The sequence below is a fragment of the Loxodonta africana genome, chromosome 7, assembly GCF_030014295.1.
Source record: "Loxodonta africana isolate mLoxAfr1 chromosome 7, mLoxAfr1.hap2, whole genome shotgun sequence".
NCBI lineage: Eukaryota > Metazoa > Chordata > Mammalia > Proboscidea > Elephantidae > Loxodonta > Loxodonta africana.
In genome coordinates this window covers 86,869,430-86,885,181 of record NC_087348.1, presented here as the reverse complement: position 1 = coordinate 86,885,181, position 15,752 = coordinate 86,869,430, and the positions used below count along the sequence as shown (strand labels likewise).

The following is a 15,752-nucleotide window of genomic DNA, read 5'->3' as shown; positions in this document are numbered from 1 at the left end:
GATGATCTCTCAACCCACCATAAAAGTGAAACACTGAATTATGCCTATTATGTGACAAGCGCTATAAGTTGCTACTTTGATGATGATGATAAACGATAAATAACAATTATCAAGCATTTAGTATAATAAAGTACTATACTAAACACTTCATGAATATTTTGTTTGATCTGCATGACAACTATGTCAAATATGTATTACAAATCACCCTCCCCCTTCAGATGAGGGACAAAGTTAATTTGCTCAAAGTCACATAGTGAGCGTGACAGCCAGGAACTGAACCTTAACAGTCTGACTCCAGAACCTGAGTTCTTAACTGCAATACTCTATTGCCTTTAACTTTAAGACAAAGACCTCCCCAAAAGCAGCTCATAGGCTATCTGAGGAGAGATGTGAATAAGTAACTAAAATATGGCCTGAGAGGCGTTGCAGTAAAAAAAATGTACCAATTGTTTTGGTAGTAAAAGAGAAAGTGTAATTAGCTCTCCCTAAAGGAAAAGGAGGGAGAAGTAGACCTAACAGCAACCTAGATCTTCAAGGATCAGGGTAAGTATGTGGGTAAAGAGTGGAGTAAGAGTGTTGGAAGCACTGCAAGTAATTTAGTGTGGGTGGAGCATGTTTACAAGGCTGGTAAGAATAAAGGAAGGAGCAAAAGGTGGGGACTTCTAAAGCAGCTTGAATCCTATGTTTATGAGTTTTGGTCTTTGTGCTTAAGCAATGGAGACCTATCTTATGACTACTGAGACTGATCTAGGACATTTTAATGAAGACTAAAACAACCATAATATACAGACCTATATCCCTCATGAACTTAGATGCAAAAATCCTCAACAAAATTCTAGCCAATAGAATTCAACAACATATATATAAATAAAAAACTCACGATGGCCCAGTGGGATTCATATCAAGTATGCAGGGATGGTTCAACATTAGAAAAACAATGTCATACATAATATAAATAAAAGACAAGAATCACATGATTTTATCAACTGATGCAGAAGAGGCATCTGACAAAGTTCAACACCGATTCATGATAAAAACTCTCAGCAAAATAGGAATAAAAGGAGAATTCCTCAACATAATAAAGGGCGTTTATACAAAGCTAACAGCCAACATCATCCTAAATGGAGAGAGTCTGAAAGCATTTCCCTTGAGACTGGGAACCAGACAAGGCTGCCCTTTATCACCACTCTTCTTCAACATTGTGGTGGAGGTCCTAGCCAGAGCAATTAGGCTAGATGAAGAAATAAAGGGCATCCAGATTGGTAAGGAAAAAGCAGAAGTATCTCTATCTGCGGATGACATGATCTCATACACAGAAAACTACTGAAACTAACAGAAGAGTTCAGCAAAGGATCAGGATTCAAAATAAACATACAAAAATCAGTTGGATTCCTTTACACCAACAAAAAGAACACCGAAGAGGAAATGACCGAAACAATACCATTTACAGTAGCCCCCAAGAAAATAAAATACTTAGGAATAAATCTTACCAGAGATGTAAAAGACCTGTACAAAGAAAAGTACAAGACACTACTGCAAGAAATCAAAAGACACGTATATAAGTGGAAAAACATACCTTGCTCATGGATGGGAAGACTTAACACTGTAAAATCATCTATTCTACCAAAAGTGATCTATAAATAAATGCAATTCTGATCCAAAGTCTAATGACATTTTTTAGTGAGATAGAGAAACAAATTACCAACTTCATATGGAAGGGAAAGAGGCCGTGGATAAGTAAAGCATTACTGAAAAAGAAGAACCAAGTAGCAGGTCTCATACTACCTGATTTTAGAACATATTATACAGCCACAGTAGTCAAAACAGCCTGGTACTGGTACAACAACAGATACACAGACCAATGGAACAGAATTGAGAATCCAGACGTAAATCCATCCACATATGAGCAGTTGATATTTGACAAAGGCCTAAAGTCAGTTAAATGAGGAAAAGACGGTCTCTTTAACAAATGGTGCTGGCTGGCATAACTGGATATCCTTCTGCAAAAAAATAAGACCCATACCTCACACCATGCACAAAAACTAACTCAAAATGGAACAAAGACCTACATATAAAATCTAAAACAATAAAGATCATGGAAGAAAAAATAGGGACACTGCTAGGAGCCCTAATACATGGCATAAACAGTATACAAAACATTACTAATGACGTACAAACACCAGAAGAGAAACTAGGTAACCGGGAGCTCCTAGAAAGCAAACACCTATGCTCATCCAAGACTTCCCCAAAAGAGTAAAAAGATTACCTACAGACTGGGAAAAAGTTTTTAGCTATGACATTTCCGATCAGTGTCTCATCTCTAAAATCTACATGATGCTGCAAAACTCAACTACAAAAAGACAAATAACCCAAGTTAAAAAACGGGCAAAGGATATGAACAGACACTTCACCGAAGAAGACATTCAGACAGCTAACAGATACACAAGGAAATGCTCACTATCATTAGCCATTAGAGAAATGCAAACCAAAACTACAATGCGATTCCATCTCACTCCAACAAGGCTGGGATTAATCCAAAAAACACAAAATAATAAGTGTTGGAAAGATTGTGGAGAGACTGGGACACTTATGCGCTGCTGGTGGAAAGGTAAAATGGTATAACCACTTTGGAAATCGATTTGGTGCTTCCTTAAAAAGTTAGAAATAGAACTACCATACAATCCAGCAATCCTACTCCTTGGAATACATCCTAGAGAAATAAGAGCCATCACATGAAAAGATATATGCACACCTATGTTCACTGTGGCACTGTTTACAATAGCAAAAAGATGGAAGCAAACAAGGTGGCCGCCAATGGATGAATGGATAAATATATGGTATAGTCACAGAATGGAATACTATGCATCGATAAAGAAAAATGATGAATCCGTGAAACATTTCATAACATGGAGGAATCTGGAAGGCATTATGCTGAGTGAAATCTGTCAGTTGTAAAAGGACAAATATTGTATGAGACCACTGTTATAAGAACCCGAGAAATAGTTTAACAGAAGAAAATATTCTTTGATGGTTACGAGAGTGGGGAGGGAGGGTGGGAGAGGGGTATTCATTAATCAGATAGTAGACAAGAACTATTTTAGGTGAAGGGAAAGAACACACAACACAGGTGAGGTCAGCACAACTAGACTAAACCAAAAGCAAAGAAGTTTCCTGAATAAACTGAATGCTTTGAAGGCCAGCGTAGCCAGGGGTGGGGGTTCGGGGACCATGGTTTCAGAGGACATCTAGGTCAACTGGCATAATAAAATCTATTAAGAAAACGTTCTGCATCCCACTTTGGAGAGTGGTGTCGGGGGCCTTAAACGCTAGCAAGCGGCCATCTAAGATGCATCAATTGGTCTCAACCCACCTGGAGCAAAGGAGAACAAAGAACACCAAAGACACAAGGTAATTATGAGCCCAAGAGACTACATCAGCCTGAGACCAGAAGAACTGGATGGTGCCCAGCTACAACCTATGACTGCCCTAACAGGGAACACAACAGAGAACCCTTGAGGGAGCAGAAGAGCAGTGGGATGCAGACCTCAAATTCTCATAAAAAGACCAGTCTTAATGGGCTGACTGAGACTAGAGGGACCCCGGAGGCCATGGACCCCAGACCTTCTGTTAGCCCAGGACAACAACGATTCCTGAAGGCAACTCTTTAGACAGGGACTGGACTGAGCTACGGGATAGAAAATGATACCGGTGAGGAGTGAGCTTCTTGGACCAAGTAGACGCATGAGACTATGTGGGCAGCTCCTGTCTGGAGGGGAGATGGGAGGGCAGAGGGGGTTAGATGCTGGCTGAATGGACACGAAAATAGAGGGTGGAGAGAAGGAGTGTCCTGTCTCATTGCGGGGAGGGCAACTAGGAGTATATAACCCAGAAAAACCCAGTACTGTCGAGTCGATTCCGACTCATAGCGACCCTATAGGATAGCAAGGTATATATAAATTTTTGTTTGAGAGACTGACTTGATTTGTAAACTTTCACTTAAAGCACAATAAAAATAATAATAAAAAAAAGATTAAAAAAAAAACCCCATAATACTTGCAATTTTTTCAAATGTCAAATGATATGTGAAACAGTTATCCTCACCAAATCTGACCTTACTTTGTCTCTCATCTCTGAGCTTCTCATGCAAATTAGGGCTGGATAAGAGGAGGAGATGGGCTATGGACAAGCCTCAAGAATGTCTACTGCACACACTATTTGATGATAAACACGAAAATGTGTTTTGAAGTTTTAATACAATGGTCAAAATTACTACATCAAATTAGCATCATGAAAATGTTCTTCCTACAGAGTAGGTCCCATCTCTGCCAATGAGTTTTCTCAGTGGTTGCAAAGGCCTTTATGAGGCCTCTGAAGCTTTAAGGGCCTGCAGAAAGGAAAACCAGGCAGTCATTTAAGGAGCTCAGGTACCTGCTGGATACGGTGGAGCATTTCAATGACCCGAATATAGTCCAGGTAAACAAGCCCAGATGTATCCCAGTCCTGAATTAGGCTGCTGCGCTCTGGAGGTGCCAGGTCTTCCAAAAACCCCTTCAGGTAGTCATAGTTCTCATTGATGATGGCATCTGAAGAAATAAAATATTAAGCACTATGTCTGCACTAGTACATAATTCCTAAAAGTGTAAAGAAGACATGGCAGAAATTTAAGACAGGAGGGAAAGGGAAATAATGTTGGGTCAGTCTTGGAAATTGTAAGTAGATATTCTGAAATTCTCCAAAGGAAAGTACGAAGACCTTCTGGCTTCAGGTCCCTATGCAGGTATTTCTAGTATTGGTGAGTGAAATGTCCCTAAATAAACAAAGAACTTAATGTAATTAGTACACATCAGGGATACTCCTGGCAAATCGTAACTTGCTAATATTGTCTTCTCCCTGCCCTTCTAGCCCCTCAACCTCATCAAGCTTCTTCTGCAGACAGCTTTGTCCAAGCGTGACTTGATTCACATCTGCCATGCACCATTCTGTGCAGCATTTGCAGCCTGACCATTACGGGGGTTCAGATGCTAGAAGAATTTGGGGTGATTCAGGGAAACTAAGGTCCCAGCTTGAAACACTCACCAGATGCTAAGTGCCGGATGACAAGTTTGTGGCAGCAGTTCCAGTGCCCAGCTTTAAATAAATAGAGGGCCTCCAAGTGTTTGTCAGATTCCATACGTGCTCGCACTGCTTTGGCCTCATGAATCCACTCAGCAGGCACACAAAGCTTCTGGGTCAGGAAAGTCTCCTTAGCCCAAGATTCAGGGGTCTCTGATAGCTGGCAGTGCCGGGTAAGCAGCTCTCGGACAGCCTTCTCACGCATGCTATAAGGAAGAGGGGTAAGTTTGAAAAAATCCCATCTTTGCTCATGGAAAAGGCTGCCCCAGACATGTCAGAGTGGGCCCTGGGACAGTCTTTCAAACTGCAGGTGTTGACCCTCAAGTGGTTCACCTCAAACTTCATTAAACAGTCAGAAGCCATCAGACCAGCACATATTTTTTTAAGTGAAAGTATCTAAGTATCTAAGGACATCATTTATAGTGAGAATAAATACTTTTATGGTCAAAAAGTTTGAAAACTAATGTTAGGGAAGGCTGTCCACTCCCTAGAGAAGGCTTTTCACAGCTGGAATCCCTTCTGCACGTCCATCTAGTAGTATTTCCCTGCCACCATCTAGGAGATCAAGGACTGAGGTAGAGGAATTCTGCTCCATAGATCAGTCCTCTGCAGTTCATCCCAACCTTCTCCCTTCCTTTTCTTCCACATGGCCAATATAACAAAGTAGTTTTTAAGGTAAAGTCTCTTCCAGGTCCTTATTCCCTTTCTTAAAGCCATCAGTCTTCCTAATTCATTCTCTACTTCTAGATGTAGACTAAACTCTTTCTGCTCTTAAGATCCCTTAATGAGAGTCCTTTTCTGCCTGAGCCAAAGGACCAGTCCTTTTGGTTTTATACTTAAACTATTCTTCCTCACCTTGACTCTTTTCTCAACTCCTAGGCTCTTTAAGAACTCCCAATTTCATCACAATTGTTTCCTTTTTTATGTTCTTTTTCAGGAAATAGGATCTGCTTCCCCACAGCCAACTCATCCCATCAGTCATCCTATCAGCAAGCCCTTCACCATGTGAAATCCCCCATGAGTGTGTTTAAATTAACTCAAAGGACTACTCTGGGGTCATTTTGGTTCCTGGTAAGGGGGAAGAGGAAAGAGAAACTGCTTAAAGGCAAGGTGGTGCTAGATACTTTTCACTTTTACTCCCTTAATCCCACAATCACCTTTGAATTGGGAATTAATATTTACAAATTAAAAAACTGGGGTTTGGAGAGTATAATCTTTAACCAGAGTCAAAAGTGATTAAGTATATATAATGGGTATAAGCTTTACCCTAGGTCAAAATTTGAGTATATGGTAGATCCAGAATTTAGGCAGGTTTGACTCCATAACCTAACCTCCTTCCACAACATACAATTTGAGAAGCACAGCACAGTGATTAAGAGCACAGATTCTAGGTGTCTGAATTAGAAACTTCACTATGTCATTTATTAGCTTTGCGACCATGAACAAAAGCTATTTAATATCTCTGTACCTTAGGTTGCTCCTCTGTAAAATGCAGATAAAAATAGTGTCTATTCCATAGGTTTATTATGAGCATTAAATGAGTTAATTTATATAAAGTACTTAAGAGTATAAACATATGTAAAAGCACTTAAGCGTACACTTTTGTTATAATAATACCATCCTATAACCTTAAAAAGGCAAAACAAACCCATAACATCACTGCCAGGTATCCAAGGAGGCGGCTCACCCAGCACTAGTACTGCACAATCCCTAAACATGCCACATTCAAGTGAATCTATGCCTAAGTTAATGTCATTGCTCCACCTGGCCACACCCTTCCTTTTCTACTTCAGATTTCCTATCCCAATTTTACAGGCCCCTTGAATCTTGTCTCTACAAAGACTTTTCCCTAATCATTCTATCCCCCAGAGATCTCTTCTCCCTTTTCAAAACTACTGATAAATAGCATAATTTGGCACTTCATCAGAGTCTCAGTTCTAACTGGTATATGTGAATAAAGACAGTTTGGGTGAAGGGTTGAACTGTCTTAAGTTTATCACAAGGGTAAACCCTAGAATGCATGCTGAATTCACCCTTAAGAGACTGTGATTCTTTTAGCATTGCCCTATACTGTTTAACATGCCCAGTGGTCTGATAGCCTCTCACTCACCTTGAGTTGGCAATGTGCAGCAGGACAAAGATGGCCCATTCCCAGAGGCCCTTGCTCTCCAGTTGGCCAGCATAGCTGGCCTGCAGCACACCCTCACACTGCTCTGAGAGATGGGTGTAGTTAAGAGCCCGCAGCACCTCCCACAAATGCCAGCTTAGGCGGTAGTCCAAGGGGTCTGCTGTTACGCTTCGAGGTTCCAGCAGCTCGTTGAGGTCATAATGTCTATGGAAGAGAATGCCCAGAAAGTTACTAAGTATGTGCCACATTCAGCCAGCAGACCACCTGTATCCAATAGGTCAAATGTTGTGGCTAAGTTTCAGAAGACAATGAAGGCACCTGAGAGCAAAAGTATTACAGGCAGTGCCTGAACGAGATCAGCTCCTATGTGTAGTCTTTAAGTTGAATTTGTAAGTAAGTCAGAACAGGTGCATAGTTACCTCAGTGCAAGAAAGGCCTGAAGCCCTTTCAATGATTTAAAAGTTGCACACCCAGCAAGTTATGGTAATTGTGATGAAGAATTTGTTGTGAGTGGGGGTTGGTTCAATCATTTCAAATTAAAGGCAAACTTAAAAACATTAAAGGGCAGGTATGAATTGTCCATAAGTCGGGACGTTTGTAACCTGAGGACTTACTGTACAGGCCTTCTCTCATTCTGATATTGTGCTATATCAATTTACCCCTAGTTTAGTCAGACTAGAGATTCTACACAAAACAAAACAAAAAACAAGGTACCCTTTCTTCTGAGGCTGTGTGATGTAACAGGTTTGCTGGCATTGGTTTGACCTATATGAATTACCAGCTAGATACAAGAAATTTTCATAATTCTCACCCTTCCATGCCTTCATTCAAGTGTCTGTTACTTTTCTTAACCATTTAAAAAACACAGTTACATGTTCTGTTTATCTGAACAGCTAAGTAGTCTTCATGATGGTATTTCCTACTGTGGCTTGGAAATTCTTACCTTTGATTTTGTCTTCAGTGGGTACAGTTCTTTATATAGAAATCCAAGTGCCCTGGGTTTTGAAAATGTCCCTACAAGGATTTTTACTCAGTCTTCTGCTGGGACTCAGGGATTTCAATAGTCATATGCTAGTTTATGTGTTAAGTTCTTAGCTTGCAATTCTCAGATCATGAGAGCAGTATAAACTAAGATCCTACAACTCTAAGTTTTAATGGTCTGGGATTTAGATTAATGACCAATACCGCTGCCTTTTCACCAAGATTCGACTTTTTTTCCTTTCCTTTTTTTCCTTACAACCTTCCTAACACCTCTCTGAGTAGTGGGTGGAGATCTTCTAGACCAGTGCTGCCCAACAGAACTCTGTGTGATGACGGAAGTGTTCTGTAATCTGCCTTGACCAGTGTAGCAGCCACTAGCCACATGTGGCTTGAAATGTCAACCTAATTCTAGTTCCAATGCTCTCGCACTAACTACTCCAATTTACATTTGATGATTTATACAGACTCATGGCAATTTGGTAGCATATGAAAACGAATCAGGAAAGGACTCTCTAAGGCTCAGGAAGCTCTCAACTGGCTGTAATTCCTGGCTCTGGTTACCTGTCACTGTAAAGTTTTAGAAGATGAAAGCAGACGTCTCGAAGAGGTCTCCGTGAATCTTGCTCTTCTTCTACTGTATAGCCAGAGCCCTCTACGTATGAAGGAAGTGGGGAGCAGGCATATCTATCACCCTCAGAGGTATTCTGAAGGGAAGAATTTGATAAAACAATTTATCAGCCACTAGCCTGTTTCATTAGATGCCATAAGTCCCAATTACTTAGACATGTGTATTAAGAACGATGCAACACTCCAAAGGAATCTATCATGGATTTTAAACTTATTTTGGTTAGTGGCATATTCCACCAGTCTAAAGATCTCAGGTAGCTCTCACCAAACCCCCATACCTCTTGTCACAATCTTATTATACTCAGTTTTTTTCCTGACAAATAATTCTAACGAACAATATCAAAGACAATACATAGGGACAATAAGAAGAGAATTTAAGAAACAATGGTATTAAGAGTAATAACAATACCTTAACCTCAACACTGACAATGATTACTGAATATGATGCTTAGAAGCAAATTTGAGGCTATACTAAACCTTGGGTCAGGCTGTATCTCAGAGAATTCCTAAAGGAATAAGACTACAGAAGAAGAAAAACCCTCTGATATGGGGCCAGGAAAGCATCAGTAAGAAAGTCAGCTGTGGAAGCTCATCACATTAAATAAAAAGGAAGCAGATATTTGGAGAAATTTAAGAGTAGCCCTATCCAGAGGCAGTAGAAAAGGATGAAGTTGTCCATCAGGTTTCCTGGATCCGTTTCAATTTTAGGTACTTTCAATAAAGGGAGTTAGTAAAAAGTATTACAAGAAATGTGATTTGATGTTTTGATTTCTTCCCCCCCCCGCAGAACTTTGCTGATAAAAGAGAACTCCCACCAGGACTCTTGGTTGGCTCTACTGGACACATATACCTGAAATGCTTCTTCATACATGCTGAGTGCTTTGGAAATAGAGGCTGTAGGTGGAAGGAGATACCAAAGATGGACAGCCAGGGAGCGTTTCCAATCCAGGTGGGAGCAGACATTGATTTGCTTTTGCTCTGAGAGCTGCCACACCTACAAGACAAAATCATACCTTCTTACTGCTTGTGTTTTGCAAGTTATTCACTAATTCAAGTAATATTTTAAGCAATCTAGATGCCGGCATTAATGATTCAGATATGAGATACATATTCCCTTGGCGGCAGGGGAGGGGGTAGATTTAAACAAATAAACAATCAGTGCTCTAAGAAAAGAGATAAAAGCCACTGAGAGCACAAAGGAGCTCTCCACACTGCTCACAGTTGGGTAACGTGAAAAACTGTGACCTCAGGTTAAGGCACTTCATCTGCATAAATTCTGACCAGGTATTTCATTTTTGAGAACTGACTTTAAGAAGATAATCAAACAGGTAAGCAGCAAACAGAGAACTGGCTTTTAAAAATTATGGTACATCATCCATGCAATGGAATAGAAGTGGCCATTTAAAAGAACAAAGCTGTAGACCATGGACAAATGTTGATATAGAGTAAGTTTAAAAGTAAATAAACATGCAGAACTGCTATGTATAATGGGTTTTACTTGCATATATACACATTTACGTTGATACAGACTTGGAATATATCTGGAAAAATAGACAAATTATATCATTCATCTCTGATATCAGATATAGTGAACTTCAACTTTTTAAATTTCCTACGTAATTACTGTTTTATTTTTACAACAAATATTCTGCCTTTATAATTCAAAAATATTGCCATTAAAAATTAAAAAATATATTGCCTAGTTATGTGTAATAGTGTGCAATTTACAAAGTTAGCTCTTTGCCCCAACCTTAAGCAATGTTAAATTCATGAGATAACTTATGCAAGTTTTTGAGAAAAAAGTTACCGGTTTTCCAGCCAACAGAGCAAAGATGCGCAGTCTCTCATCCTGGATGAAACAGTCAGCCTGGAGCTGATGCCAATCCACCAGCTGCATGGTGAGCAGCTCCCGGACTGACTGGCTACCCGCCAGCTGGGATAAAAGAAGGGCAAGACGATGATCACCTGGAAGAGAAACAGCAGCTCTCTAGTGGTCGCTGAGGATTTAGAGCCTTGGTGGGACACTTGGGGGCATTATCTCTTACTTCTTCCAGCTCTCAGGAAGGAGACTTTAATGCCTTTATCTGATCTCTGTAACGATGCCAAAATATTGACCAAGAACTACCATTTTCTACTCGATTAGAAAATCTGAAAAGTAATTTAACCTAAATTACATAGGTAGACTCTATAGTATATAGTGTACACAGTTTAACAACAAATCTACTACTACTTCTGTGACTCTAGGTAAGGCATTTTATCTAAAATGGAGGAAATTTTTTTTAATAAGAATTACAAATAAGCTAAAAAAAAAATACTTTTCACTAACTGCCTTTATTGAAGGCTTTTGTGAGTTACCTTTCAAATATTTAACATCACATTCAACTTATACTTTCCCATTTTGGGGCAAAACGCTAGTGCCTTGGCAAAGGTTTAATTTAGGATCCGAAAAAATGGAGGAAAAAAATAGTTTATGAACAGGCAAATTTAAGGCACTGACTTCTGGCACTCCTTAAGATGCCCTCCTGCTGTGTGTAGGTATGCTGGTGAGTATATTTTATCTCTTTCATGATTGGTAATCTTTACAGCTTTATCTAAGGCCAATCCTGGCCACCAATTCTGACTGTACAAATGGATGAAGGCCATGAAAGGTACTGAGCTCAATGTGTAGTGACAGTGGAATGCAACTGGGCCATTTATATAAATTATTGATTCTGGCTTTTCTTGTGATTTGTGTCTTAAAATTTCAAAATTGGCCAAGCCCTCCAAATATAAATACAGTTGATGGCTAAAATCAGTTGGCTTCCCATAAATTAGTTTTCAATAAACAGGGTTTGATCAAGGATTTAACCGTACATAGATTGAGCTATGTCATCTTTGTATTTGTATCAGATTCATGTCTAGACAGTCATTAGCGTCTGGAGTCACTTGTGAACGCTTCTACTTGTGACTAATGCCTCTTAGTCATCTGTGTCTAGAGTCTTTGCTAAATGCCTCTCATTAGTGGAAAGGGAACTAAAGAAGTGCGTGCATGCGCATGTACACACACGAAGTCCTTAAAAAAAGTACCCTCAACCCGGAAATAAAACTTCTACGTATTTATTTGAATGAAATAAGTGAATGAAAACAAACAAAATACACTTAAGATGTGCATAATAGTGTTTAAAATAACAAAAATTATAAATAATCTAAATGTCAAAAAAGAAATTTCCTAACGTTACATTTATAAATAACAGAATATTGAGAAGCATTTATGTATTATATTTGTATTATAGGCCATTTGTAATACTTTACATGAAAAGAACAGAATTAAGCAGGATATCATCTTCAAAAAGCTTACGTGTATGTCTCTGTGTAATATGTGTATGTTATATACATATTACAAATGAAACAATTTAAGTACAAGTTGCACATTTAAATGTCTGCAGTAATTGTGAGTTGCAGGATCTTTCTGTCTATATGCATTTTCTATCTTTACTACAATGCATATGTAATGTATAAAATTAAAATAATTTGACTTAAGTTTAATGTTTAAGACTCTAAAAATGGAACTAAAAACCACAGCTCACATTCTGGAGGAACCGGCAAGCTTCCTGGGAATCTACATGTAATACTTCTAAGGTTGGAAGACAAAGGCACAACCATAATTAATGGGTAGAGGACAGTAGGTAGGAAGTACGCAGGGGTACAGAGAAGGACCACAATTCCTACCTGACTGCTGAGCCAGACAGCAGGCCTCACTGATCCTCTTGCCTGTGAGGTAGCTGAAGACAGCCTCCACAGGATTGTCTTTCCGGGTTAAGGAGACTTCCTCCTCAATTTGAGGTGCAGAAGTGTGGGAGAGCCAGCGTGAGAAAGCTCTTCGACGCTCCAGAATCTGAATGTATTCACTGGGCTCGTCCAGCTGGCTCTCAAGCTCCTTCAGGTGGCCCCATAGGGCTTCACATAATGTCCAGGTCAGGCTCCAGTGCTTCACAACTAAGGAAGGGACAGGAAGACAATGCTATGATACTACGTCTTACAGTAACTCCAGAGGGGGCATTTGTCTTGTGGCTTAAAAATATATAAATTAATAAAATAAATACTCAAACCACCACTCAAATTCATTACCCTGAATCTGTCTCCACCTTACTCAGCTTTGTCCTACAAGCTCCAGAGGTGGACGGTATAACTGCTTGCTCTCTCCATTTCTTTTCCTGTGATACTTTCGTAACAAGCCTAATAACTGTATGCTTCTTTAAGCAGGTTCCTGTAGCCAATTATGCTATGACAGAGAAAAGGTCCTCTAATTTGATCAAACTATGTCTATAAAACACTTGAAGAAATGCAAACTACTCTAAAAACTTGTAAAGGGTTATCCTTTCCTACTATAGGACACAGGAGTCTCTGGGTGGTACAAACAGTTAAATGCTCGGCTATTAACCAAAAGGTTGGTGGTTCTTATCTACCCAGAGGTCTCAGAAGAAAGCCTGACAATCTCTACATCTGAAAGGTAACAGCCACTGAAAATCCTATGGAGCACAGTTCTACTCTGAAACATATGGGGTCATCATGAGTTGGAACTGACTGAATATCAACTTTTTATTTATCTTTTTGAATACCGGGCATCGTCTAACATTTATTGAGCCCTACCAACGCTGTTCAAAGCACTTAGTGTAAACCAACTCTACTCTACACAAGATACTATAAGGTAGTAGTTACCTTCTTCATTTTATAGATGAGGAAACTGAGGTATAGAGTTAACTGATTTGCCCAAAGTTATAACCAATATGTAGCAGAGCCAGGATTCCAACCCAAGCAATATGAGTCCAACTCCATGCTCTTATCCACTATGCCATATTGCCCATCAAGAAACAGAACAAAAAAGGGAGCCCTGTTTATCGCTTTGAGCCACTTACAAATGTACTAAGAAGATAACTCAACACATTTGAAAACATGAGACAACTGAAGCAAACACAAGTAGGTCCGAAAATGTGTGGTATGGGACATTCTGAAATATTGTCTATTTTTCAATTTTTTTTTTTTTTGTTAAACATATACAGTGAAACCTGCCTAAGCTGGAACTCGACAGGACTGCCTTGTTTTTCCAGGTCTTGAAAGTTATCTGCCTTTGACAGGGTACAGCCTTAGCACTTTCCACTTTTCCACTGCTCTCTATTAGTGGAAAATATTTGAGTTTTCTTCCTCTACCCAGGTTTTAGCTTTTGCAGGTTTTACTGTTAGTTAAATATGATTTTTATACTGTTCAATATTTTTTTTTTAATATATTAAGTTCCCAAATTAGGAAAAAAAAAAAAAAAACCCGTAACAAAGTATTGATTTCAATAGGACATGGTCACAATAACTGACAGGGCCGAAAGTCAGAAAGGGAATTATAAACACCAACATTGTTGGGAAGGTCAGGTGAGACTTGAGCTGGACACAGAAGAACAGACAGAATTAGGAAAGCAAGAAGGAATGAACATATTTCTCTTTGTATTCTCTGGGTTGGGAAAGGAATGCAATTTCCTAAACCCAAGGGATTTGACTGGCTACAGTTCTTTGAACAGGATTTGTATATTAAAGGACATAAGACTAATTGTAAACAATGCCACAACTTCTTCTTGTTTGAAATTCTGCTCATCCCAACTCAACTACAGAAAAATAAAATGCTCAGACACCCATCTATCACACTGACGTAAACAATTTGCCTTCCTATGTACACTTCCCCCACATGTCTGTCAGTTTGTCCTACTGTGGGGGAATGTGTGTTGCTCTGATGGTGGAAGCTATGCCACCGGTATTCAGATACCAGCAAGGTCACCCATGGAGGACAGGTTTCAGCTGAGCTTCCAGACTAAGACAGACTGAGAAGAAGGACCCGGAAGTCTACTTCTGAAAAGCATTTGCCAGTGAAAGCCTTATGAATAGCAGTGGAACATTGTCTGATGTAGTGGGGGGGGAATGAGCCCCCCAGGCTGGAAGGCACTCAAAAGATGACTGGGGGAGAGCTGCTTCCTCAAAGGAGAGTCAACTTTAATGACGTGGATGGACTAAAGCTTTCAGGACCTTCATTTGCTGATGTGGCACGACTCAAAATGAAAAGAAACAACTGCAAACATCCATTAATAATCGGAACCTATAATGTACAAAGTATGAATCTAGGAAAAATGGAAATAGACAAAAATGAAATTGAAAGCATAAACATCAATATCCTAGGCATTAGTGAGCTGAAATGGACTGGTATTGGCCATCGTGAATTGGACAATCATATAGTCTACTATGCTGGAAATGACAACTTGAGGAGGAATGGTGTTGCATTCATCATCAAAAAGAACGTTTCAAGATCTATCCTGAAGTACAACGCTGTCAGTTATAGGGTAATATCCATACGCCTTCAAGGAAGACCAGTTAATACAACTATTATTCAAATTTATGCACCAACCACCGGGGCCAAAGATAAGGAAACAGAAGATTTTTATCAGCTGCTGCAGTCTGAAATTGATCGAACATGCAATCAAGATGCTTACTGGTGACTGGAATGCGAAAGTTGGAAACAAAGAAGGGTCGGTAGTCGGAAAACATGGCCTTGGTAATAGAAATACTGCCGGGGATCGCATGATAGAATTTTGCAAGGCCAACGACTTCTTCATTGCAAACGCCTTCTTTCACCAATATAAATGGTGACTATACACATGGACCTCGCCAGATGGAACACACAGGAATCAAACTGACTACATCTGTGGAAAGAGACGACAGAAAAGCTCAGTATCATCAGTCAGAACGAGGCCAGGGGCCGACTGTGGAACAGACCATCAATTGCTCATATGCAAGTTCAAGTTGAAACTTAAGAAAATCAGAGCAAGTCCGCAAGTGCCAAAATATGACCGTGAATATATCCCACCTAAATTTAGAGACCATCTCAAGA

General features: G+C 39.6%; 1 protein-coding gene across 6 annotated transcripts in view; it reads right to left on the bottom strand.

Annotated features, from left to right (window-relative positions):
* The window catches only part of NUP98 (nucleoporin 98 and 96 precursor), a 112,213-nt gene that overhangs the window by 11,179 nt on the left and 85,282 nt on the right, over nt 1-15,752 (bottom strand). For 5 of the 6 annotated variants that reach the window (XM_023539009.2, XM_023539010.2, XM_010599624.3 and 2 more), the window contains 7 exons: nt 12,557-12,823; nt 10,656-10,813; nt 9,699-9,842; nt 8,783-8,925; nt 7,223-7,444; nt 5,077-5,318; nt 4,429-4,583 (listed from right to left, as the gene is read on the bottom strand). In XM_023539009.2, coding sequence (XP_023394777.1) covers nt 4,429-4,583; nt 5,077-5,318; nt 7,223-7,444; nt 8,783-8,925; nt 9,699-9,842; nt 10,656-10,813; nt 12,557-12,823 — 1,331 coding nt within the window. Of the gene's footprint in view, nt 1-4,428; nt 4,584-5,076; nt 5,319-7,222; nt 7,445-8,782; nt 8,926-9,698; nt 9,843-10,655; nt 10,814-12,556; nt 12,824-15,752 lie in introns of those variants that run through there. The other variant, XM_064288601.1, reaches the window with a different exon arrangement.